The following is a 27,883-nucleotide window of genomic DNA, read 5'->3' as shown; positions in this document are numbered from 1 at the left end:
AGCCATGTCTGGATAATTTTATGTATAGATATTATTAATTAATTAAAATGGAAGCTACATTTTTATTTTCTAAAAAAATCACATTATTTTATAGAAATCCTTTTTCAAAAAAATAGTTTTTTTTCATGGGATTTTTATTCGTCTTTTAAAACATTAGCGTAATGCCTTCCCCCATCACGGATTGCATTATATATAATAAAGTTTTTTCATATTTCTGTTTGTTTACTTGTTGGTTTTTCTCTCTTTTCAAATATTTTCAGTTTCTATTTTACATTTCGCTTTTTTAATCCTTAAAATCTAAAAAAAAAATTAAAGTTTTTTGCATTTTGATTTCTTTCTTCTTTTTTCGCATTCTTCACATATCTTTCATTGCCTTTTGTGCATCTTGATCTAAAAATCTTGTTAAATTTCTCTTAAAATTAATCGATTAGATTTTTACCCAAAATTTGTTTTCAGTGAAAAGTTAATGAATGTGCGAGTAATCGAGCGAGTCAAAAACAAAATTATTTCTTTCATTTGTCAAGTGAAATAAAATTCGAAATCCTCGAAATACTAGATATCAGAATCGTAACCGAAATTTTTTTGTTTTGTTTCATTTTCTTTTATGAAAAATTCTTTAGTTTCAGAGAATATTATATTAACATTCTCAGCACCTTCATTACCTTCATTACTAACGGATGAACCGAAAAAAGATAAAAATTTCTACATTCTAAATATTTACAGGAAAATACTACATGACTCAATCATATAAGATTTCTTCTTACCCTACTTAAACACCCCTTAGACCATTAGAATACAGTAAAGAGTTGATTTTGTCACCCTTTTAAAGTTTCACGTCCTGAACGTCTGTTGGAGTTCTCGTTTGAGATTTGGAGTGTTTGTTATCGTTTGGTGTGTACTGGGGAGGTTCGATAATATTATTTTGCTTAATATTTTGTGCTGTTATATTGATGCAATAGGAGGCAGGTAAATGATGTTGAAATTGCTTTTCAAACACGTCTTCCATTTCGTGCATACAGTCCCGAATGTCCTCCTGAAAAAATATCAAATGAAAATTAGTTTGTTGATTTGTGTGTACATTTACATTTTTGTGGATTTTGTTTGGAGTTTGGGCAGTGGCTCTATTCGGGATGAAAATGTCGGGAAATCCCTCTCTAAAAAAGTTATATTGCTGTCACTCCCTCTGGAGTTACTAATCGGAAACAAGAAATAGGATTCTTAAACGTATGTACAAGAATCATAAAACATTTCCACCGAGTAACATTTTAGCAATTAACCAAAGCCAACTCTATGCCAACATTCCAAACCGAGAACCAATTTTAACTTTAGTCATCAATTTATGTTTAATGTTCTGTTTTGAAGACTCGTACGAAGTACTGGACTTACAGCTTAAGAAAAATGACTTATTCGCAGTATTTTAACCCAAAGAAACTTAAATCATTCTATTTTAGCGAAAATTACTGCTTCCCCGCTGTACAGTGTTAGATGGAGGTTTAAGATTTAGGATAAAATGAATTGGTCATCTAATGTTTGAAGGTGTAATATCGGTACGGCTTTGCAAACGTAAAAATCCCATGTTTCGAAACAATGCTGTTCCTCTCCGAATCCTCTTATTTCTTTCATTTTGTATGGTTCTAAGGAGAGAAATCGAAGAAACCAAGAAGAACATCTTAGTCTAAGTTACTTAGATGCGAAAGTGGGATTTTTAGTGTGCAAAACAGTACTGTATATGAATGTCAGTCAGCTTCTAGAGCTGAGTATTGTCATATTAACTTCGAAAATTATATTGTTTTTGATGTAAAAGTGGAGTTGTTAGGACTGACGTTGGGACAATTTTATGACGAGTTGGAAGTTTGTAGCCCGTGTAGAAGGCACGGTCGCGAATATCCGTGGAAATGAAAATCACCGCAAATTGTATCAGATAATGACTCATTTCCATGGACTTCCTAGGAGTTAGTATAGATAATCGCATCGTTTACCAGACAGAAATGTATCGTACGGGTCTCGTGAGTCGCCCCGCTAAACATCTGCCATTTTTTTTTGTTAGATATTATTTTTCTTAATCGAAATGAAGCCATTACAAAATCGTTTCTTCGAATCGGCGAGATCATTTTTGTTGTAAAAGAAAATTATTCATTTTATATCGTAACCAGATCGTAGAGCTAGATTATTTAGACATTATTTGTGTGGAGAATGTGAACTAGAATTTAATTTTTCAAGTTCAATGCGACCTTAAACTGTTAATTAAAAAAAATTGTGTTTCAACTTTTAATAAGTTCAACATTCCTTTTAAACACAAAAAATTTATTGGCGCAAAATATTAAAAAAAAGGAGAAGCAGTGCGTAATGTCAAAATTGGTAACATCTGCAAACACAAAAATTTAAGTTCTTTCGCATTTTTTTTACGTTAAATGATAATTTCTGAGTGGCTGTTCTCCTCTTTTTTTATCATTTCCGTCCACGGCTCGATTTTTTTTCGCAATGATATTATAATTAAATATTTTGAAAAAATATGATCATCTGGTTACATACAAAGTAACAAACGTTATGCCATACAATATCGAACGTAGTGAATTTAAATGGTTCTCTCTATCCAGGGGGTATACAGTTTGTACATTTGCATGAAGTTTTTTTTTCTCTGCTTCTTTTCAATTCAATCGTGAAAATGATATCCTCATCTCCATTCAATAATCAACGCTCTGGCAGTGGTGGCACATTTTATCGATATATGGTAATGGGTGTCGATATGATAATGATACGAAAATAACGAAAGAAAAACGATATTTACCTGCTTTAGACCTGTCCAATCTGTTAGCAAATTATACAGATCCATCGAAGTGATTCCGGTTCTTCTATGCCAATTCATTCCATTTAATGAAGCTGCAATACTCGACGCGGCTATGTTACTGGACGAATACACGAAGAAGTTGTGTTCTAGAAAATTTATGGGGCAGTTTTAGAATTTTGTTTTTTGCTTTTTTGAGAATTATTTTAATGGAATTACGACAGTTTCACCCACAGCACAATTTTGTTAACAGTAGATTACAGCAGAGACCATGTAAATGGCCGATTACATTAAGCGTAAAGATTGCGGTCCCGAACGAAGCGAGTAGTAATTAGGTCCTTTACGTGGTCTCTTCTGTATTATGCTCAATCATTAAGTTTATTGTTCCAATTTTCAGAACCTCGAAATTTACAAAAAAAAAATTCTAAAGAATTTCCGCCAGCATGAAACGTTTTTAATGTCATAAAGACTGGCAGGTAATTGATCGCAAGGCTTGTGGAGTCGTAGTTCACACGAGGATCCTTTCCATCAAAAAAACGCTTATGGAAATGAACCGACACGAGGCGTATTTTTTTCAGCAATCCACATTGACAACTCGAACTCGATTCTATTTTGAACCGGGCCGGTTACTCTTGTTTCGCTGGCATTGCAATTAACTTTAGAAACGTTTTAATAATGACATATACCTCCCACAAATTTAATTATATTTTTTTTGGCTTAGCAGTCATATTTATCCAATCCATCAAGTTGACTGAGGTAACAAAACGAAAGGAAAAAAAAAATGGTATAACGTTGCGATTTCCAGCGAAAAACCGAATAAAATTAATTATTGAGTCATAATGATAAGGTCTTGTAACGTCGGTCCAACATGCCCCAAAGTGGTTTGCGAAAAACAGCTTTATATTTAGAAAAACGTATCGGTCTACGAGTATGAATCGATGGAAGCAAAATAAAAATTGAATTTACTTCACTTGAGTTAGAAAAATAGAAACAAATTTTCCTGTGTTCTTAACTCCAATTACTCATAAGCTTTTTAGCTGAAGATATCAAGTTACTATGTTAATTTACGAGCGAGATAAAGGGTTTTCACGCGTCAGTGAAAAGCCTCACTACCTTAGTAGAACGGAATTTCAGGAATTTCAAGAACTTTGAGCATTTCGAAGAATTTTCACGAATCAAATTCTTTCATTCGTTTGGACTCGGACTGAGAGTTCAACGCCTTTTGATTATCTCAGCGCAGGGCCTACTATTCTGACATTCACAATAATTCACAGTAATAGGCCCTGCGCTCAGATAATCAAAAGGCTTTGAGCTCTCAGTCCGAGTCCAAACGAATGAATGAATTTTGTGCGACAACAACTTGTTCTTACAAGTTAAATGAATGGCTTGGCTACCGTGTCGTGAGACAGGGTTAGTTCTATTCAAATGAAGATTTCCGACCTTGAACGGCGAAGCTTTTCATTGATTTGACAATGAACCGGATACGAGCAACACGAGAGATGGTGTGTTTCGTTCACCTATTTTTTTTGTTGTTGTTGTTGTATCTAGTTCTTTTTAAACAAAAAATTAGAAAATTAGAATATCGATTTTATGGAAACCGAACTAACTTGAAATACGAGAAGCTCCAAACAAATTCTACCGATTTACTTGCTACTTTGCATAATAATAAAAACTTTTATTCCTAAATGAGACAACCTAATGCTTCGTGTGTTGTCTATATTATACTAGACCGACCGAAATGGTCTCTTTATTCGATTCACGATGGATTATATTCCGATAAAATATAATATGCGGACAACACGAACTGCATGTTTCAAATGATTAGATTTTGACGGATTTTGTTGAGACAATAGTATCTATCTATTAACCCATCGCGTACACCAACAACAACACCAACAATAAAAAAGAGAAGAAGAACGAAAACGAAAATTAATTTCGAAAACGTTTCAGTTTATAATTTTTACAATAATTGCAATTATTAAATATATTTAAATTTGATAGTCTGCTCACGTTCATACATATGTAAAAGAATTCCATCCCGAATACCGCTTAATTATAAAGAGAGTGCGTATTGCGAATTGCTTATGTTTCTTTTTTAAATATATTTTTACGCAAGAGACCTTGCATAAAAACATACAGAATTAGCTGCCTTTTTTCGTGCTTCAATACAAGATTGTGTTATATGTCTGGAGGTCAGCCAGACGCACGTTAAATCATTGCTAAATACTCTAATCTCCGATTCGGTTTGATTTCGAGTCGATGTGTTCAATACAGAAGAGAAACAAAAAACCTAATGCTTCGCTTAGAAACACATGTGCGTGCGTGTATTTTTTGTTCACCTCTCCACATTTCATTCAAGCGTTAGGTGTATTGTACATCAGATGTTGGCGAATTATTTTTTTTTACTTCCTCTTCGCAACAGTGGAGCAATTATAACAATTTCATAGCTGGGTTGAATGTATATTGATTAGGATTGTACGGGCGAAACAGCTTTGGTAGATTGAAATTTACGGAAGCTAAAGACTTAGTGACTTAGTTTTGGCCAAGCAGATGACATGTCGCTAAGTCTTACAATTCGTTTCTTGAATTCTAGTCGGGAAAAATTAAACTGGCCATCAAAATACAAAAGAAAATAGAACGAATGGTGCGATACTTAGACGCAGGAAACCGGAAGTACAGGTTGGAATTCACTAAAGATCGGGAATGACTAATTTCATTAGGAAGGACAGCTTACATTATGTTCAAGGTTGAAAATTAAAACTCATCGTTAAAACACATTCTGAGATTTGGAGGGACTCTTCTTAAAATTTCAATGAATTGATGTCTTGTTACTACCAGATATTTATCTATGATAATATAAATGCATGAACTGGGTTCCCCAATTGGAGTTTCATTTCACCCAACTTCATCAGATCAGGTGATTAAATATTTTCAGTTAAATTCAGTGTAATTTGCAGTTGTTAGTAGTCTTTCATACATCACGTCAATAAGGGATAGGGAAATCAGAGATAAACGAACGACTGCTAAAAATCAGTAAAAACAGTGGACAACTATTTTGTACAACTTCATCATAGCGTCAATGGTAAAGTCGGTGTAGCGTTTTCTATAAAACTAATGTAATATCTACACCGCAACAGCAAAAAATTAAACAAGAACGAGGTAAGCCATTTTACAAAGCTTAAAGCTCCTTTTGAAGTTTAGTTGAAATTCCAGTTTTCTATGGGAATCCAAATAAATCTGATTGTTCCTCGTATAAGTAACTATCAAAACATTCCTTACTTTCCTTTTTCGACTTAACACCGACCGCGGTAGTTATGGCCCTCTTATCTTTTAGTGTGGCCCGAGAAAAATGCGATTTTTTTTAAGTCGTTTCGTTTGAGAACAAAAACAAATAACACAAAAATTAACCGTAATCGTGAATTGTTAATGCAAAAGTATGCAGACACATACCATACTAAGCATAAAACAATTTTTATGTAGCATTTGCAATCATCTGTCCAATGTTGTACTGAGTACACATTTTGCCTGTTGCTTTTGGTTGGCTTTTATACCTTATTATCCCGAGACAATTGTGCGCACAACATTGTACACTGTACACTATACAGTATAGTAATATGTTTAAAACATTGTATTTATATACGCTTCGGCTGATTAATAAAAATTCGAATTGAAAAATTTAAACATTTATCTGCAGCAAAAATCCTCAGCGGATGAATTAATAAAAGAATAAGTGCATATGAAAACAATATATAAAACCTGCTCCCATGATCATGTCCATCCAGTCAACGCGGCCGTAAATTTCATTATGCATGCAGGTCACATAAACATATAAATTACAAGTCTCTCATTAATCAGTTGCAATAATTCCATTTTGATTGGTAAACACATTCCAGAAATTGTTTAAACTTTTAAATTACCATCTTGTTAAAGCATTATAAACCAGCAAATCGACATCCGAAGACAGAATAACTCTTGTCCTTAATGGTTTCATTTGTCCTTTAAAAGTTAACCATAAAAATTGCTATTGAGAATTTCAGATAAAAATTTTCGCACGATGTTTGTCTGATGTTGTGTCTCGGGTTTTGTGTTGGATCGCGCAGAAATATTTTCTATTTTTATATTTTTATTTATACACACCCCACATACGATTGGAAGAGATTTAATATTAAATATGTTAAAAGAATGTTTTTCTTACGAACTTGCTTGCCTTGACTATGGAAAAGGTAAAATTAGTGCGACTGGTCAGTTTTTAATCTTTATTCTTAGTTGGACTGTTTTTTTTTGTTTCTTTACGTCTTCTTATGTGCAGTTATGTGGAGAGACATGTTGACTGCATTTTTACATTGTGTATTTGGTAAAGAAGAATGTTTTAAATGATAGTTCGTAAACAATAAAATGGTTACAATGTACTGAATGCTGAGTGTATGCAATGTGTTTGCATCTTACATTCATTTACAATAACACTCTCGCTGTATACAATCACATTCGGTACACACCATTTACTCGGAAGAATTGACCTCCATTCTCGTTTAAATAAATCTTTTTTTTTTCTTGAAGCCCAATTGACAGAATGCAAAATATAAAAATTTATTGTTTTTTTTTGCTCACCTCTTGCTGCTAACGAAATGAATGCTTGAGCGTGTTTTCTTATCTTATCAAGATTGATGTCAGTACAATTTCTATGCGTAATTGGTAGACGGCTTAAAAGTAGTTCTAAAAAATCGAGTGGTGTTATTGATGATATGTCCCATTTTAATCGACTGAGGACAATTAGTTCCCAATGCTGAAATTAAAAAAAAAAAAATCGAAATCAATTAGTAAAATTAGCATTTGAAATTGCATGCAAATATGGTCAGATGCTGCGAATTCAGGAGAAAAAACTGACTATGAGCATGAGGTATCTTTTAACAGACGAAACCTTTGCGGTAAAATCGAGGATTTCTTTTATGGACTTTAATAGAATTATAACGATAGACGACTGCGCAGCCTGCGAGAAATGATTAGAGAAAACATGTACTTTTAACAACGAAGTCCTTCAACTTTTCGGTATTTGTACACCTGTTACATACGGCGATCATCTGTTATTGTTAGACAGACGTCAGGAATAAACGACAATCTCTGACAACAAGCGATCTTCCTAATGCAGCGGAAAACATATTGTTTAAAAAAATGAGGTAAAAGATTTGAAACCGATCTATTGAAAATGCTTAGTTCAAATGAAGTAACATATCCGAATAACATCCTCCAAAATTGCGTGCGAATTGCACTTCAAGAACAAGCAGAGGAACAGATTTTATTGGCTGTCATTTGGCCTCTTATTTTGTATGGAACATCCTCATACAATAACTGAATTTATATGACAATTTTGGAATACTGCGTCGTGGAGGCCTCTTATTTATAAATTCCAGCAATAAAAGGAAAATTTCGAAAAGAATTTTTCTTATCCAATTTCCGATTTAAAAAAAACTCTCATTGCGACGAATATTAATTGATTCAATTCATTATAAACGTAAAAGACCGAGAAAATTTCCGATTCACAGATAATGATTATTTATGACCATCGATTTAAGTAGGTAATAAGCATACAATGAATATAGTTTCGCTGCAAATAAATCCTCGGAAATATTTCAATGAGAATTTAAACACCGTCCAAAAGGAATAATTGCAACAAAAAAACAGTTTTTTTTCTTTACAAAAATTGATCCTTCCTAGAATATTATTATAACAAAAATGAGCTCGTAAATACATGCCATTTTTTAGCCGTCATTGGGTAGAAAGGAAAGCATTGAATTCTTTTTGTATTTTTCGTTTTGTTTGATTTTCGTTCGAAATCTTCTCGTTTTTTTTTTCTCTACCTTCCTTGTAACTCTAACAACTCTTGTGGTCTCCGAAAAGATTTGTTTAGATATGTTTTAAAGAATTTTTATTTTTATTTTTCAAGAAAATAATTGTTTATTCTAGAATGGATTCGTAGTTACGTTAAGTGGATATTATATTATTTTTCTCTCTCTTCACATGAGTATGTGCCTTGGACGTTTTATTTATTTAAAATTTACACAATTCTGCAAAAGACTGAGTCTTAGAGAGACCCCTAACTGACGACAGTTTAAACACAGAATTGAAAAGCTTCATTGCCACAAACAATTCGTCTTTCTAAATCCTTTCAATTGACTGAGAACCTAAAATTGCTGTTTTGCTTTTATGTCCTTCGTAAATGCGTTCGAGTCTTATGATCACATATACAAGAATCTTTTTTTCTTCAAGTCACGATTGACTGACAAATTGGCAATACACCATCATCACTATAAAACCAGTGACCTGCTTCACACAGGACACAGCATCCTTGTAAATATAATTTTGTTGAGTTATTCTAATGTAGAACTTGTATTTAGGAACTAAATCATGCGGGCACAAAAATATTGTCTTCGAAGTACTTGATTTAAGAGAAAATACGTTGTGTAAATACTGAATCTAGTAATTGAAAAATTTAAGGAACACGGATGAATGAGGATGGAACTTGTGGAATCTATTACTAAGGTGAACTGTTTCTATCAATATTTGTAAGGACCTCTTCAAGTTGCCACGATTTTTGATCAGAATATTCGTGTTTGGATGGGTATTGCTAATTGATGTCTTAAGAGTGACATCTACTGAACGTATAAAATTTAATTGGGGCAATTCCGTAAGATGTCCATCGTTCTAATGAAACCTGAAGGCTCCAACGAAACGGGATTCCTTCCTCGGTTATTTTTGTTTGAAGGTTAAACATGGAAAATCCTTTGTTGTGTTTTTTTTTTAGTTTGGAACATTATTTCAGATTTTCAGAGTTTTAAAAGTCATCGATGGTCCCAGTCAATAAAGTGTTTCCAGGTGAAGATATTTAGTCGGAAAATATGGGAATCATTTAATTGACTGGGAACGTTGATGGCTTTTAAAATTCTGATAAATCTAAAATTGTCTAAAGATGAGCAAAAATCGTTAAAAATTGAAAAAAAAAATCTTTTAAAATTTTGAAGAAAAACAACGAAAATCAGGCAAAAATAGTGTTTTCTCGGAACATGAATTAAATTGAACAGTATTCAAACGAGGGGACGTAGTGCCAAAAAGCACTCGAAACGTTCGTGGTCCTTTGTTACTCATTTTTTTAAAATTTACTTCTATTTTCATTTAGAAAAAAAAATCTCGATGTACCTCTTCCGTGTGGAAATTACCCCTGGTTTGATAGTTGCTAACCGAAAGAAATAATGGTCGGTTGTATTACTTATCCTGCTTAAAAATAATAAAAATGTTAAACATCAGACGAATTTAAACTTGAAGAAATGCGTACATATAAAATATATACGTATACGTACACATCGCCTGTATATATAGAAATACTTAAACGACATCACGATTATACGATTATCAATGTACAAAAATAAAATGTTATGAATGAAAATTGAATGCAAAAAAAAAAGAAATCTTGAATGAAATACAAACGAGATGCCAAATATTTGTACAGGGGTCCAAAAATACAGCAAGTATAATAAAATATACTTTTTTTTCGAAATCCTGTATGGTTGATGTGTTTTAAAAGATATAATTTATGTTTAAACTATCACACATTCCTTCATTGAATAATGCCATCGTCTCAGATTTCTTTTTTTCTTCGTTTTTTTTTTCATTTGCTTTGTTTCGCTGAAGAAGAACAAGTAGAAGGAGAAGGCACAGGATGATCTCGAATAGAACATCCGGTGCAAGTATTATTATTTGTAAAGTGATTTTTTTGTTCCTTCGTCTTCCATTCCGTTTTACCATTTATATTACCATTTTGAGGAGTCGTCTTCAAATGGGAAGTAGTGCAAATTACAGTTTGCCTATTCTTATATTATTTGGGCATCTCAAAGCAAGTGGATTTTAATGCGTTAAGACAAAATTACAGAATTTTCCGTGGAATTTAGTCCCCTTGCATGAAAAATTCGGCACTGTTGAGTAGGTAGTTCACAGTTTATTTCTGGACACAATCAAGGAAACCTGTATACTTTGCGCGTAAACTTTGTAAATGCCAGAGAAATCATAACCGACGAATCACTGGCAGAATGGTCTTATTAGTTCGTATTGAACAAATACGTCAAAGTTGTAAATTTGTAAATTAGCGAGGATGTGTGGGAGAGTCCGGCACAACGTAAAGACCAACAATAAATCGATAGACAAGTAGAAACGTCTAGATTTATTTCGTTGTAAGGGCCCCAAATTTTAAACTCAGAAGGTGCACGAAGTGTACTAAAACAATCAACAGTTATTTAAATACTTTCATTTCTTGCGCCCTTTAAATTGTTGCCCCTAATTTGTTTATTAAAATTCACTAACAAAACAAGTCACATCAGTGACGATCGGTGAAATGTGTCCGCTCAATTGGAATGTAAATCTTTTTTTTTTATTTCTTCTTCAATCCTTCGCATACTGAACACCCTGTAATCCATTTAAGTGCAAAAAATTTTTAACAGCCATGGGAAGCTCTTTCTCATTTTGGTTTTATTTTACATGTATACACATATTCAAAAAGCATCACCGCCAGTGTTGTCGTCTGGTGTTCATAATACACATTCTTATATTATTATATATATATATATATATATATATATATATATATATATATATATATGTATATGGAGAGACGGTTCGAAATCATTTAGATGAAATCTTACAGTTCTCGGAACTGAATTGCCTCACAAGCAGCCGAAAACATTGCTGCGTTGGTTTTTATTTTCAAATAACATAAAACGACTATCGACCATGCTTTCAATGAATGTTTTTTAAAAAAGTGGTTGTGAATGTTTGTGTAAGCGCCACGGGTTTTCGTTATAGTTAAGGATTCAAATTGTGTTCAAAAATTTGCATGTTTTCTTTTCTGATTTTTTTTTCTTCTTCTTTTTTTTTGTTTATAAATGCGAACTATGAATCCGATTATCGAGACTTGAGGAGACCTTGTATTTTAATTTGAATTCTTAGGTTTGGTTTTTTTTTCCTTTTCTTTTTCTCCTGCTTTGTTTTATTTATTTCCTAAATAGAGAACCGCACACCGATTCATTTATTTAGCATAATAAAAGATATGACACAATAATCACTTCGGATACTTACTATTAAATCCGTCCGTGTAATGCTATTATCTGTATAGAATACTAAAAGATCAGCGGGTAGGCCCAGGCATCCTGGTTCGCGTAGTTTTGAAGCTAATAGCAAACAGGCTGCGGCCAAAATTTGTAAATGATTTTTCTGTACGTGTTCTAGTGTTGATTCGGTCGATGCAAGAAATCGATCCATATAGTTTAAAGCTAGCAGAAATACCTCCTCCTGACAATTGTTCTCTTCGCAAACCTGAAACGAAAAATAAATAATTTTTTTTATCAACCAAAAAAATCCATGAGAACCATTTTTCTCCATCGCATCGTTAATGATCGATTTCATATCCTATATCATTAATCAGATCCTAATCTACAGACGATTAAATTATCACTTTAAAAGCGACACGTTACCTTAAATTAGTTATTCAATGCCATAATCCCAGGTAACAAAAAAAAATGATTTTAGGGTTCAAACAGAAATTTGTTGTTTTTTTTTGTGTGCACTGTTGGTATAACGGTAGGAATAGAAGATTTATGTAAAGGTTACACTTTTTGAGCTAAAACGTTTTTTTTGTGTGTGTTTGCCGCGTTTAAGTTTTTTTTAACGGAATACCATAGAATTTGCATTTCTCAGAATTGTAAAAAATGTTCCCTTTGTATGGAATCTCACTCATTCACTCACTGAATGAAATTCAAAATAAATTTCAATGAAATGAAATGTTATGAAGGGGTTTGTTTTGCTCGCATTTTGTTCTCAATGTGGTTGCTAATTGAGAAAGAGATGTTAATGAGAGCCATGTTTCTTCGTTCAAAAATTTTATTAATTCCGCATTTCGTGTGACTTCTTTTCGTATCTAAAAATGTGAACAAAAAATATTTAATCTTTTTGCTAAACTTAGTTCATTTAGATAGGAAAACTCGGTTGGTCTGTAGAGGCTGTACAATTTTTTTCAGTCCTTCATTCCTTGCCCTCTATTCTCAGGTGATATAACTTCACTCTGGGAGAAGGTCAAAGAAATGTTATGGCTGTGAAGTTGGATCACAAAAAATTAGAGCGGTCACATTTGTAGTTGTATGACAAAATGCAATAGAATTATACAAAAATCTATTACATTTAAGCTTTAATTTCTAAAGAGCGTTTCCCTATAGATTCAATAAAGCTTTTTCCACGTCAATGTGCATATACACTCGTCTATACCATATGAATGTTTGATTAATCGAATTTCCGTCGGCGAAGAATGGAATGCCAAGATAGAACGTTCATGCAGATTTCCTTTAACGTACTCTTTAAGAACCTATCTTTAGACTGAGTGTCAAATGTAGTTGTTAAAATTCTAACATTTATGCGATTGTGGATTGAAAATGTAGAGTTAAAGAGGAACAGACACCGCTCCAGTAACTTTGTTGATTGTATTAAATTGGCAACGGTATAAGTTTGTTAATCATATTGCCGGATGACACAATGTTTAAATTCAGACGAAACACAAAGAAATCATTCTCGACGACATCAACGAGCTTCACTTTGCAACTACTTACATAACTAATTATATTAGCGTATCATTTAGAAGATCTATTAGCGTAAAAAGCTGTGCTGTACCACAAAGAATGACAACTTGTAAGCACGTTCACAATCGTTCTTTCACATAATTGTTCTAAAGTGTTATGCGAAGTGTGATTTTTGGAGGATCATAGAGGATATAAACAGAGAAGAAACATTTTATTGAGACTTCCAACGAAAATAGAACTTATCAGCAAAAGAATGGAAAAATCGAAGGACAAATATAGCGTCTTACGACATTTTCTGGGGAAACAATGTCCTTGTTATATGTCAGGAGTTAACCCATTTCGATGTCAGCTTCGTAAAAAAAAACCCTGTTGAAGGAAGTCAGGATAATGTGTACATACATAGCACATTCGATTAAAAAGCCACATTTCAATTTGTACAAAAAGCTAACCGAACGGTTTGAATTCGTTGCTGCAACAAGGGCAAACGAAGACATGTGCGGCCCCTTTGCTGACCCAATCCTTTTCGTAGATTTTTTTATTATTTTTTTAAATAAAAATATTCAACTCATTTACATTCTTATGCTTCGACATCTCTAAACATATAATTATAAATTTTTTGTCGTGTCGAGGTCTTCTTCGACCACTATACGAAACTCGATGGCCATTGCTTCATAGATTTTAATTTTCCATAAATTTAAAACTTGAATAGTTTTACGTACAGTATGAGACCGACAACATAAAAACAAAAAATTCGCATTTATTACATAAAGGACGCTTTGGAATGGGCTATTGTGTGTATATTATATCGCTTATGTCACCGCCGGTCATCACATTTTCGTTATCGATACAATGCGTAATGATACTACTACCGATGCAGACCTCAAACTAAACGCAAAATGTTTGGCAATTTCTTTTTATTAATGATGTTCTGAGCGCCAAGCATCGTTAAATTGAAGCGTTTGCCTAAATTAAGTCGTCTATTAAGAGTATGAGGTGAGGTGTATATAAAGCACAACGAAATGAACGATTGAGAATACAAAATAAAACAGTTAACCAGTTCAAAAGTCTCGCAGGTTGAATGCGAAAATTTGAATCTCTTGAAAACATGGTTGTTAATTAAACATTCTATTGTTCTAACCTTACACCATTCAACGTATAACACTTTAACATATTGAATCATTAATTTGTCGAGCCTATAAATAGATCATTTATTTAATCAGCACATTTTTTTAGCGAAGTAAAAGACGTCAAACAATAATGACTAGCTAGATATGAAGGTAGCTGGTTATTTGTTTACTGAGGGAAGAAACTAGGAAATTCCAAGAAGATCGACGTCTCTCGATTTGGAATTTACTAGTTTCTTGCAGAGGTGAACACAAAAACGAAACAAAAACATTAATTGGTTACACCATTTTTCGAAACCGAGGCGACAGCTCGGTGTAGAAAATGTCTATTTTCTCTACTGTCAAACATACAGGGGAGGAAATAGACATTATTTCCAAAAACTGTCATCAGACGAAGCGTCAAAAAAAATATATTTTGTCATAGTCTTTTAAGTGGAGAAAATAAGGTTAATAACACCGTATATGCATGAAAAAGCTTAAACATTACCAGCTACCACTGTTGTTGAGCAATACCAGCCTAAACTCTATATAGAGTTGAACTAATATTCGTCAGAATTATTGTGATATGTCCACGTTTTATGTTTTGATTATGTGAGTTGTTTGCGCATTACGTTTAATTGCCAGTGGAAATGTACAATTAACTGACAAGAAAAAGGTTGCTTTTTTATAGGAGAAACCAAATTTAAAATAAATAATTTAACCCGTTTGAATAAATACCGAAAACAATATCTCGCGTTTTAACCTTGTCTCTTCGACCATTAAAAAAATAAATAAATACAAAACGGTCGGTTGGCTTTACCTTATTTTAAATTTATTTGAAAGATTTCGTTGGAAAGAATTTCAAATGATTCAAAAATGACCATGATCAATGGGCTCAAAGGATCATTTTCTTAGCGTCTCTATAAGTTCTTGTTAGGTTCAATCGATTCACTCATTACAGATTATACAAAATGAAAGTAGTTAGACCTAACGAGTCGGATCTTTTATTTGAGGTTATAAAACGTGACACATTTCACGTTTTTTTTTTGTGTTACAGACATGACATGACATCGGTTGGCGGAGGAAAAAAATCCGCACCACTTTCATAGCAATAATCGCTCATGATTTATCTAATTTTTTTTGTCTATTGCAGAAACCCAGAAGTAAATTTCTGTAAACTAATCCGCGATTTTCGTTTGTTGGTTTTGAATTAAGGCTTTTAAAAGCAAAAAGTGTTTGGTGGTTTTTAGCAGATATATGGGTTGACTGGTAAGTCTAAACACGTGCGGTTTTTATATGTTACATCACATTTTATTTCGAAATTGAAATCTTTCAATTTTTTTTTGTTTTAAGAAATTGTTTCAAGGATCTATTGTAGTATTCTGAGACTTCATAAAAAAAAAAGATTTGGGTCCCAACGATTATTTAAGGCTATTACGGCTGCTTGAACATAATCGGTTTTAAATTTAAATAAACTTTTTTTTGTGGCGACAGATTTTTTTTTATGTAACCGAGCGGCTCTAGTGCCTTTCAAAGCTTAGCGTTTCCCATTTTTATGGTATGCAAATCTTTTTTATGTAATTATATGTTAGAGTGAATACTGGAGTGAAATTTATGTTCGTCTCTTAATTATTTATCACCAAACCAATTTCGCAACCATTCTGAATCTGAACGAACGACTCTTAGAAATCATTTATCAAATTGTCAGACAGAACTTTTGATTGTGTTGTAGAATCAACAAATTTGGTTATTCAACAAGTCCGACTTATTTGGGGGAGGTATGGTGGCTATTAAAGATTTTCTACGCAGAAATGTAACGCAAAAAACACTCGTTATATGCAGGTAAATTTGTGTAGGTGCAAACATAAAAAAAAAAAATTTACAAACTTTGTAGACGCCTTTCATGTACAGTCACTTCTCAAACATTTTCCACAAAATTAATCTTTTGTTGGTTCATTATTACTTGCGATTACGACACAATCAGCTGATATAGACACAGGTATTGAAATTGAAAAAGAAAATTTTTTCGCTTAAAAATAGATTCGTAAGTCGGTGCCTCGCTTCATATGTGATAATTGGTAATATCCAAAATCACTTAACCAGCTTAAGATGTGATAATCTTAAACTGTTTCTGTTTGTCCACTTTTATCTGAAAGTGACGAAACTTACATTGACCAAGAAAATGAATCGAAGCTTATCTAAATTGTGAGTTCAGGGTTCATGATTCAGCTGTTCCTGTTAATTCCTATACAAAGATATTTTTTAAAGTAAACACATGCAATCATAAAACTGGTATGTACATACACTGACGCGGGTTTTCCAGTCGGTATATTAGAAATTCGCGTCTACGATTGACATTGAATGTATTTCCTAAAGCTTGTAAAAGCTCATTCTTAACTAAATGAAAAAATGATTTATACGTTTTCTTACCGGACCAACACGACCCGCACAGGTCGGTATGACATAATTTGAAGCTTTTGAAAAGCATAAAAAAAAGATCGAATTTCTCATATACCTGGGAAAAGCAGCGACGAAAGTGTTTTTCACTAGAAAATTGTCAATCATTGAACAGACCACATTCAGGTGCTGGTACGCCAAATTAGCTATTCTTAAAGTTAACTTTGAAATTAAAAGTATCATCCTAATTATCGCTGTTTATTCTATGAATTTACGCTTTTCCTATTGTGTCATTAACCTACCAACACGAACATTATTATCGTTAAAATTGAGAAAGAAATAGATTTCTGGTGATTATCTCCATTTCATCATGGCCTTCCGTATGGGTGCGATTGAGTATGCCAAAAATATCCGTGAATACACGAAAACTATCACCAGCAATTGAGCTTTGTTGTCAACTACAGTGAGTGATGTTGGAAAGCTAATAACAAAGAAGGCACAGTCATCGTCAGTGATTTATCACCTTGTCTGATGATCAGTAACTTGAATATTTCATTTGAATTTTCTTTTTCCGGGATTTTACTTTGAGTAGTACTATGAATTGGTATTCCGAGCTCTCGCACACAAACTGTGAGCTTCATTAGAAATGACAAATTGGTCATACCAAATGAGCCAATCTGCGAAGAAAATTTTTATTCCCATCTGAACCTAAACTTTTTTGAAATGACTTTTTCAAGAACTACCTTACATCATGAAATAATAAATTCTTTCAGAGTTATAGCATCCACAACACCTATGGAAAGTGAAGTGATATCCATTTCTATTGGGTTAAATGAACTCAATAAAATTTAGTAAACAGTTCTGTAGTTCGATAAAACGATCGGTATTTGACTGCAACAAAAAAAGCAATAGAACATAAAGATAGGAATCGATTCAGTGTCGTATATCATTTTACTATGTCGCAATTGTAACTTTTTCCAGTGTAAACATAAACAGCTAATTAAATTAACCAATAAATCGTAACTAAGTTCTCGCAGTTCAAGCACAATACTTTAGTATTTTGCTGTCGCGTCATCGATGGCATGTTCTTTTTAATTTTTAAAGTTCGACTTTACATGAAAAGCTCCGAATGGGAAATGAATCCGTCATAATTCCTAAAACACAATACGTTTGCTAGTATATAAGTGTCGATTTTTACGTTGCTCTCATAAAAATATATTTTTTTTATTCTTTTCAATATACTTTGATTCGAGAGTTCAATGCCTTTCCCAAATAAGTTGTCACTTGTCACATGTGCTGCTGATATGTTTTCAACACTCATACTTTAAAATAATAATATTAGTCGTCGTATACTAACAATACACGAACTTAAGTAGCATATGATGATGATGATATATATAGCTCTCTCACTCACTCATTCGCTATATTTACTTTTTTATGTTCCGACGACACTTATACCGAGAACGCATATATTTAAATTATGAATTATGAATGAATGGTATTGTATGGTGGTATTTACACTGATGAACTCTGCGTACATGATTATGATTATAAAAATGCGAAAATGTAGTCACCATTAAAGAAAAGAATAAAAGAAGTTTGTATTAATGCGATTAAGATTGTGCAGAAATTATATACTTTTATAGTGGAAAGGAAATGGAAATTCCTTCATATTAAAGTCACCACACATTCGGTTGAATCTAATGCGCAAAATTTCGTGCATATCATTTAAATAATTTAACAAAATTCAAACGAAAAGAGGACTCGACGTTTGGTATCGCCAAATTGGGCCGGGCCGGACAAGTCGGCATTGCGCAAAAATAATTACATTGTGCAATCGGAATTACGAAAGCCGGAAATTATGTTAGTTGATGAGACAGAATTCGTAGTACCACAATTTTGTCACTAGGATTCGCTTGGACTTAACATGTAGATCTCTTAGGATGAAGACCTTGGACATTTTTTGTTTACAAAGCGGCAACCCTGTTTATTAAAATTTATACTTTACTGGACACAAATTCAAGGTCAGTTAGGGAACAATGATAAGGTTTGTTTTGCTTGTGGTCGGTTGTTGCAATGTAAATATATAAGTTAAATCATTCTAGAACGACAATCACAACCGGCATTGAGGGCTTTTTAATTTGGATTTAGACTGATTTTGCCCGGAAAATTTGCTTTTCCAATTGGTCAATATTTCTTTTCGGTAAGAGGAAGAAACGAGTTCGAAAATATTAGATTTCGCCCTTGTGTGAACTGTGTGAAGTTTGTTGGAAAGCCTTGTCCAGTTACGTAAATTAATTTAATGGGGGACTGGAGCAAACGTGGTAAGGATTGTTAAGCAATAAAAGGATTAAAAGGATAATTTCTGAATCTATCGTTTTGTGTTCATTGTAACGTAATAAATCCCAGATATTTTTAACGCCATTCAAAAACGCCCATTCATAGCATTCTCATAATGGCTAGTTACTAGTGTGCAGGGCATACACATAACGTCTATCGTAAAAAATGTGTTCCGTTTATGGCAAGCAAAGAAATTTACACTCAGTCAAAGACTTTACAACGTTATGACAACGACAAAAGTGTATAATAAAAACTATGTTAGACACATCAATAAAGTCGGAGAATACAAAGTGGATCTTCAATTTAAAGTTCTACCGGTTTCTCGAAAAATTTCGTTAAAAATCGCTAAAAATTTGAAAAATAAAATGAAAATGGTAAGCTGGTTACAACACAAAAACGAGTTTCTTAACTTATTCTCTCCTAACGATGTTATCTATTAACGAAAGTTAAATAAAACCATTTTTTTAAAAGACACACATCGTGCCGGTCGCATATTTAAATTAGAAAAAAAATGATATCTTTTACAAAAATCACAATTTTACCTGTGAAACAGGCTATTACTGCCACTTTGTTCTTTATACCTGATGTGTACGCCGAAGGTCTAGTACTAAAACGGGCATTGCGAAATATCGTTTTTATTCGATCAAAAAGTTGATCTCACTGACAGGGCTCCCATATCACACCAAATTCTCAATTTTCTTTTCTTTCTGTTCAGAATTGCAGATACATAAATTGGCACTAAATAAAACGATGAGTCAGAACTCGAGACCGATCCATAATGTAAATTTTAATTTGGTCACACGCAGTCAAATATTTATGAAATTAGACAGAATCATATGGCGAAATAAATGAATATTATAATTTGGCACGCCCCACCAATTTAAAACTAAGAATGGAACTTTGAGCTAATGGATGTTTTAAAGCAAAAATACGATTTATTACCAGTACCGATGGTACATTTTATAAAAGCGAAAAGGGACGGCGTCTCACGCCAATCATTACAATTTGATCATAAACGACAATGCAATAGGGTTAGTAATGCAATGTAATTATATAACTTCTAGCAACTCGATCTAATTCATCCCTTTTTCACTCCACATACATTTGTCATACATGTACCATTATGTAATTAATGAATATGCGTAAAAATAATATTTCATTGATTGAACTTCGTTTCGAATAGTCTGACCATGTCAATAATAGTATGTTACATACCAAGGATCAAAAAGGTGTGTTTTAGACCCAGGTCCAGGGATGGAGCGACGCGAAGCGGAGCGGAGACTAAGGACGTTTTCACCACCTGGGTCTAAAACACACCTTTTTGATCCGTGGTTTGTATACTATTTTTCTTCCTGGAGTACCAAAGTCACATTCCGAACAAAACATAACAACAAAACTGAACAACATACCGGTGCAAAAGCATTCCATATTAATGCCGAAAGTAATCCGTATGAATGCCTAAAGAAGTCCGTTCCGTGTGCATGTATTCTCACAAATGTCGAAAAATAAGCAATCTGTAGGAATGCCGAAAGACATCCGAATGAATGCCGAAAGCAGTCCGTATGAATGCTGAAAGCAATCCTTATGAATGCATTGTCACAAAACACTAAAAACATTACATTCGCGTACATACAACAACTTGACACATTTGGGAAAGAATAAAGATAGGATCGAAAATGACATAAGCGGGAATGAAAATTGAGAGAAAATAGTAGGGGAGAATGTTGCTCTTTCGGTACTAAATTTGGTGAGTGAATGTGACGGTTTTGGTACTACAGGAAGAAATAGTATGTTACATACCAAGGATCAAAAAGGTGTGTTTTAGACCCAGGTGGTGAAAACGTCCAGGGATGGAGCGACGCGAAGCGGAGCGGAGACTAAGGACGTTTTCACCACCGTGGTCTAAAACACACCTTTTTGATCCGTGGTTTGTATACTATTTTTCTTCCTGGAGTACCAAAGTCACATTCCGAACAAAACATAACAACAAACCTGAACAACATACCGGTGCAAAAGCATTCCATATTAATGCCGAAAGTAATCCGTATGAATGCCTAAAGAAGTCCGTTCCGAGTGCAATGCATGTATTCTCACAAATGTCGAAAAATAAGCAATCTGTAGGAATGCCGAAAGACATCCGAATGAATGCCGAAAGCAGTCCGTATGAATGCTGAAAGCAATCCTTATGAACGCATTGTCACAAAACACTAAAAACATTACATTCGCGTACATACAACAACTTGACACATTTGGGAAAGAATAAAGATAGGATCGAAAATGACATAAGCGGGAATGAAAATTGAGAGAAAATAGTAGGGGAGAATGTTGCTCTTTCGGTACTAAATTTGGTGAGTGAATGTGACGGTTTTGGTACTACAGGAAGAAAAAGTTTTTTAATACTTCAGAAGAAAAAACATGGTCAGCCCATTGGGAATGAAGATAAATAAACGAAAGTTTCATTTTAGGTATAATTCACTAATTCGACACGCCCCTTTCTGCATTTAAATACTAATAAGTTACTAAAGATCTTTTAAGAGAAGGGTTTATTGTTTTAAGTTGGATTTAGCATAACAAGGTACAAAACAGCTAACTATACACATCGTTAGTGTGTTATTATTCCGTATGTGCGTCATAGCCATTTGTAACTGTAAAAGTGTATTCACTTTCATGATGAGATGCACTTCACCTAAAAGCTATTGACACACTAATGTACCGTGTCTCCCAAAAGCTTTTATTCACCATACTATAACTAGAGTCTGTTCGAGATAAGAATTCACCAGAATGCAAAACAATTAAGTAAACAAAGCGAAGGAAAAATAAATGAAAAATTAACGCAAAACGATCCGTTCAAATTAACGCTTCTTGTTTTTCGTTAATGTTTTACTTTCAATTTCAAACAGTTTGTTTGCTCAAATGCAAGTCTATACTTATAGCGTGGCTCATCGAAAGCATATCGTTCATTTATTAACACTTCGAAAGATGATTCCGGTGGGAACTGTTTCCAGGTTTTTTTTTTAATACCAAACTGCTTTGGCCTTATAGATTCATAGTAAACGATAATGTCCTCTGCCCATAGAAAAGCTCAGATTTTTTTTATTTATTTTCTAAACAGGAAACTAGGTCCATGAAGAAAATGACGAGAATTCGTCATGTCTTTGTTCTTAATATCAGTCATCATAAAAAACGTTTCTTAAAAGAGACTTCTGTTCACTCTCACTTCTTTAAAAACAAAACTATTCTCTTTTCTCAATTGAGAGATCGTTTTAGCGTGGGATACCTGTTCACCTGTCTATCCTTATCGGATTTCCAAAAATATAACCCACAGACAGACTTTCTTCAACGCCATTAATAAATCCGATCGGATGAATATTAAATGGCATTTTATGAATGTTAATTGCATCCTCATTGATAGCGTTAATCGAATGAATGAGAAAACAATTAGAATTTACAAATCACCCGATCATCCAACATTTCCTAAAAATAATTTTCCAAACAAAAGAAGTTGAAAAACTTAATTTAATTTGCTAAAAATATAGAGGTTTTCGAACTGTTACACGAACCACTTTGTTTGTTATATTCAACAAAAAAAAGATAAAAGAAACACAGAAATTGTTCAAATAGAATTTGGTCAATGACTGTTTGCCTTGAAAATTTTTGTGCGAAAAATGTACGTAAAGCATTATTAAATGCTATTGCTAAAAATTTTATAGACAAAAAAAGAGTTATAAGCGAAAAAATTGCCAAAATGATCAAATGAAAAAAAAAACAACAAAAATTGGTTCTCGCTTAAAGACTTTGATATCTTTTGATGGTGGTTATTTCTGTTGTGATCATGAATTCAATTTTTTTTATTATTTTCGTCTATATATCCGCGTCATCATAATATAACGTCTAAAATACTCCCAATCTGAACAAATGTATAAGTGTAATTGCACGCAAAAACGTACCACTGCTTTTACATATTGATATAATGTGTACCTTTTCGTTATTATTGGTACCAAACCGCACGTTTTGTTTTTGTTCCAATGTTATATAGATTATTATATTGTAAAAAGTGATGCCATTTATTGTGTGTAAGTACATATATCTTTCATCTTCCATGGTAATTATAGACGAACATTTTATTTATTTATTTATTAATTTATTTGTAGCCATTTATACACATTGTTACGCAGTTATACTATTGGGATTATTTAAAATTTAAATCATCAAACGTGCTATTGCAAATTTTTTCTCTTTTAAACAGTTTTTTTTTGCTTCTTACATTTATACATTCTGTGTGTTTGTGTTGTTGTATAGATCGGCTCTTTAAAACTGAATTTTATTAGCATTTTTGTGATGTGAAACAATCTTTTTTTTTATCCCTCTGCTGATCCGTTGATTTTGTTTTTTTTTTTGTTTTTGTTTCATTTACTTATTTTTTCGCTCTTCATCTGTTCCTGTTACAACCGAAGCGAAAATCTTTTGATTATGTATACCATCAATTTAAAGAGCTTTTAAATCGGTTTCCCTGTCTTTTAATGTAAATATCGGAACGTTTTATTCAGTTTTACATATTCGATTCGGAAGAATTTAATACAAGAAAAAAAAATCCAACAACCGACAATAACAACAACAAATTTGTAATATTTGATTGGCAATGAACTTGAACTGCTATAAGCACATCAAAAGTTCGTTTCATTCAAATGCATAAATTGATTTGTACAAAGTTGCGCAATTAATGTCTGTAAGATTTAATATTCATTGACAGTTTATCTGATTCGAACTGGGGGCGATTCTGTGTGTGTTCTATGGGGCGATTGGTATGGTACACGATTAGATTATGGTATGTTATATTCTTGCTAGAATATTCCAAGTAAATGTTAACAGAGTAACAGAATAACAGAGTCGCGTTCTGGACCGACTTTTGGTTTTAAAGTGTAGTTGTTACTCTGTTAACAACTACAAAAAATATTCCTCCTGGTCGGTAATTTTCATAATTTCATTAGGCTTCACATTGGTAAATTACCGGCATTATTTTCTCACAGAAGTTTCCTAGTTCTATTATGCTTCAAAATGATCATTGAAAGGTTTCTGCTGCGTAATCTTCATCTACGCCACATCTCAATATCTCAACATGCGCATCGTATTCAAAAGACTGGTAATTATAATGAATTGCAACACAAAAACAAAGAAATCGAAGTTAGGTTTACGTTTCATTAAATTCTTTTGTTCTTGCGTTTATGTTTGGACAGTTATTGTCTACGATGGACTTCTGTCTGTACCACACACAGTCAGGAATCCGAGTTATGCATATTTCTAAGATGTAAATCCTAAAGTGACGACGATAAAGATGACGTCATCTTCATGTACGGATATTTTTGTTTTTTATGACTAACACGTTTGTTGGAATGGATAAATTTATAATTTATCCGCAGCTGGAGAGGAGAAGCTGTTTTAGATCATTTTTACCGTTACAAGTATTTTGAAAAGCTTATTTTATCCTTTGATGGTAAAAACGATAGTAGTGACAACATTAGCTTCATCGATCAACTACTTGATCCTTGTCATTATTAAACAGACTCTGTACGGAGAAAAGTCACAAGTTATACATTATAACGTCCTGCAATAATGTCTTTTGCATACAAGTAGTGCTCGAACAATTCACGCCGTAAGTGTGCCTAAAATTTGAATTTTAAGTGAACGATTCGATGAAAAAGTGAACCAAAAAATACATTTCAACGCTTCATTGTATGAAAATGACGCTACGTTAGAAAGACCTCCGCACTTTCCATTTTGAATTTCGACCGCACTTACGGCGTCAATATCCTTTCATACATCAATTTGTTCAGGCATAGTTGAGAGGAAAACTATACGTGGACGTGGAACATTGACTTCATAACTCTTTTGTTTCGACTGGTAATGTCAATAAAGTCATATCTAAGAGTAAGTAACAGTATGAGTGTGTAGGAGACAATATGCATGAACCTCGAGCATGAGATACGATGTACCTTTGCTTCTGAAAGCTAGATGTTATCAACGAAAATTATCGGCTAAAACTATGAAGTAACAATGCAGAAAATAATTCGCAATGAGTACGTTCGGTATGTAATTAAAATTTAAAAAAAATCAACCAAATCCACACGTTGGCAAACACGCATACCGTTTATTATGTTACTGGCGAGGTTAGCCGGTGTGTGCGGATTAACATATTTTACATATGTCACCGAACACCAGATAGAAATCATTTATTTCCTGCAGATAGATCGCTGATTAGCGCAGATTTAACGCTCTAACAATTGAATCAAATAAAAAAAAATTCACAGCAAAAAATGCGATTGCCAAATCAGTTTTAGCACCGAAAAAATTGCGAGAGAATTCTGCTTTTACAAAATTCGAATGGGCAAAAGTACCACAGGCATGTGACACTTTGAACGAACTATACTTAAGCTGCAGTCGCAGTTCACCGTTTTGGGTCTCCGTTTAGAAAATGCGCATGCGCAGAGAGACAATTCTCTCTGTACGCATGCGCAATATCTAAACGGAGACCCAAAACGGTGAACTGCGATTGCAGCTTTATAATAAAACCAATAAAACGCAGATTTTGGTTTTTTGATTGGTCAGGTTGAATTTCCGTGTAGACACTAGCTGTAACCACATACATTACCAATCCATTTGACCGATTACCAGCTGGTCCACGGAATAATACTCATTAAAGGCCTATACTTCTTAAATTAAATTAATTGATTTCTGATTTTATTTAAAAAAAATCTTTGAAACGAATAGAATAACTTCTACGACGTGGAATTTCCCAGAAATCTGTTAAATTTACATTTAAAATGTTTGTCGGTTTATTTGACTGGGCTTGCGGAAGGTAATCAAAATTCCAGATCTTAAGAATTGTTCTGCTCGCTCCAAAGTTTTTTTGTTACAAAAGAATCAGATTTTAATTAATTGTTTTGGAGAACTATAGGCATATTCGGTGTTAATTATAGCACTGTAATGTACAATCCGGCACCGGTTCGAAAACATTTCGGTACATTTGTGGTATTGCCGGTAATGAGCTGAAAGGTATTATCGGTATTTCACAGTTTAAAAATGGAATTTCAACCTAACAACAACGAAAAAATCACCACCAATTGTGTTCGAAGTGTCATACCCCGAATCCTCACCTTTATTTGAATATTACTAACATTTTATCCCGTTCGTTACATAGAACACGTACTTGTACCGATGCGATGGTAGCCACTTTTAGTATTGCACGTATTTTAAAGTTTACTTTCTCAGTATTTCGTTTTTGCCAGTATACAAGAAGAAATAAAAAAAATCTCTCCTGTTCGACGAAAAGTGTACAAAAGAGCTCTTACCAGTTCAAAATACAAAAGCATAAAACACCTCTAGTCGAAAAGAAGTACCAAAAAACTCTACTCACACATACCCACGTTTCGTATTTTAAATTGCTTGCGTATATTGATAAGCTATGATTATCGTAAATGATTATGAAAAGAGATTAGGGACAAGAGAGTAATGTTATCTAGAATTATTACTTATTTCTATGAATTTTTTTTTGTTGGTTGGTTGGTTTAGTGCTGCTGATAATGCAGTAATCATATTATTACTTTTTCGTCATTTCACACGACTCATGTGTGTATTAACATAAGTGTATGGTACACACATAATGTACTACTTTCAGATATAATGTAATAAATAACCGTCCACATACCTCCATCATCCATTCAGCGACGATTTTCCTCATTTTCGGCGTAATATCCGATTGTTCATTGAAATATTTGAAAATTTTGTCTTGGGACACATTGTTCTCAGCTCGTAGCAAATTTTCCAGACATCGATCGGCTAGAAATGTTGGGTCTGGACATGCCGTATTTATTTTTTCCATAGGCACTGTTAAGACGGTATCACTGCGATTATTCGATCGTACCTTCTCGGTGCACAGAAGGCTCATAGTATTTTGTTGAGCGACAAACCGAGAGTGTTTTTTTTTGTGTTGCGTTGCGTTTCGTTTTGAATATTATATTCTTGGAAAACGTTTCTCTTTATGGTTAAAACTTTTCTTCCTTTACAATTAGTAAATTCTTGTAATTTGTCACGAAATTGATATGCCTTATTATGGAAAAACACACTGTTCAAATTCTGCTGTGTTGCCAATTTTTTTTTTTTTTGAACGATTAATACATGTATGTTTTGGTATCACTTTAATTTATATCATTTTTTGTTATATATAAATTTATATATTATGAAGATACACAAAAAAAACTTTTTTGCTCTTCTCATGTATATGGAAAATGATAAAAAAAGTTCAGTAAAATCAAGTTAAATGTACAAATTTGCCCGTTTAAATGGTAGAAAAATTGGTTGGTATCAAATTGAAAGTAATAAATTTGTTGTAGGAATATATTCTTCGTTTATTATACTGAAAGATGTGCAAAGAAAAAAAAATAATTTTTTTAAAACAAAATATATCACACGGAATTACAATTGCTCTTTATTCTTCTTTCAGGAGTCACACAAAACTAAATCAACTGAACCGGCATTCTCATCACCGTCCCATGAGTTGCTGTGTGTTTAAAACCTGTACACTTGCACAGTCGAAAAATATAGGATTTTAATAAAATACACTCTCAAAAAATGTATTCACATAATTCTCGTTT

General features: G+C 33.2%; 1 protein-coding gene across 1 annotated transcript; it reads right to left on the bottom strand.

Moving 5' to 3' along the window:
• Positions 1-116: 116 nt before the first annotated feature.
• LOC119067324 (G1/S-specific cyclin-D2-like) lies at positions 117-27,760 on the bottom strand. Its single transcript, XM_037170230.1, has 5 exons — positions 26,938-27,760; positions 11,906-12,142; positions 7,394-7,568; positions 2,789-2,934; positions 117-1,033 (listed from the first exon to the last, which is right to left on the bottom strand). Exons 1-5 carry the CDS (start codon positions 27,175-27,177, stop codon positions 824-826), a joined length of 1,008 nt encoding a protein of 335 aa, XP_037026125.1. The 5' UTR covers positions 27,178-27,760; the 3' UTR covers positions 117-823.
• Between the last annotated feature and the right edge of the window lie 123 nt (positions 27,761-27,883).

The sequence above is a fragment of the Bradysia coprophila genome, assembly GCF_014529535.1.
Source record: "Bradysia coprophila strain Holo2 chromosome X unlocalized genomic scaffold, BU_Bcop_v1 contig_12, whole genome shotgun sequence".
Taxonomy (NCBI): Eukaryota; Metazoa; Arthropoda; class Insecta; order Diptera; family Sciaridae; genus Bradysia; species Bradysia coprophila.
This window is presented reverse-complemented; position numbering and strand designations above follow the sequence as displayed.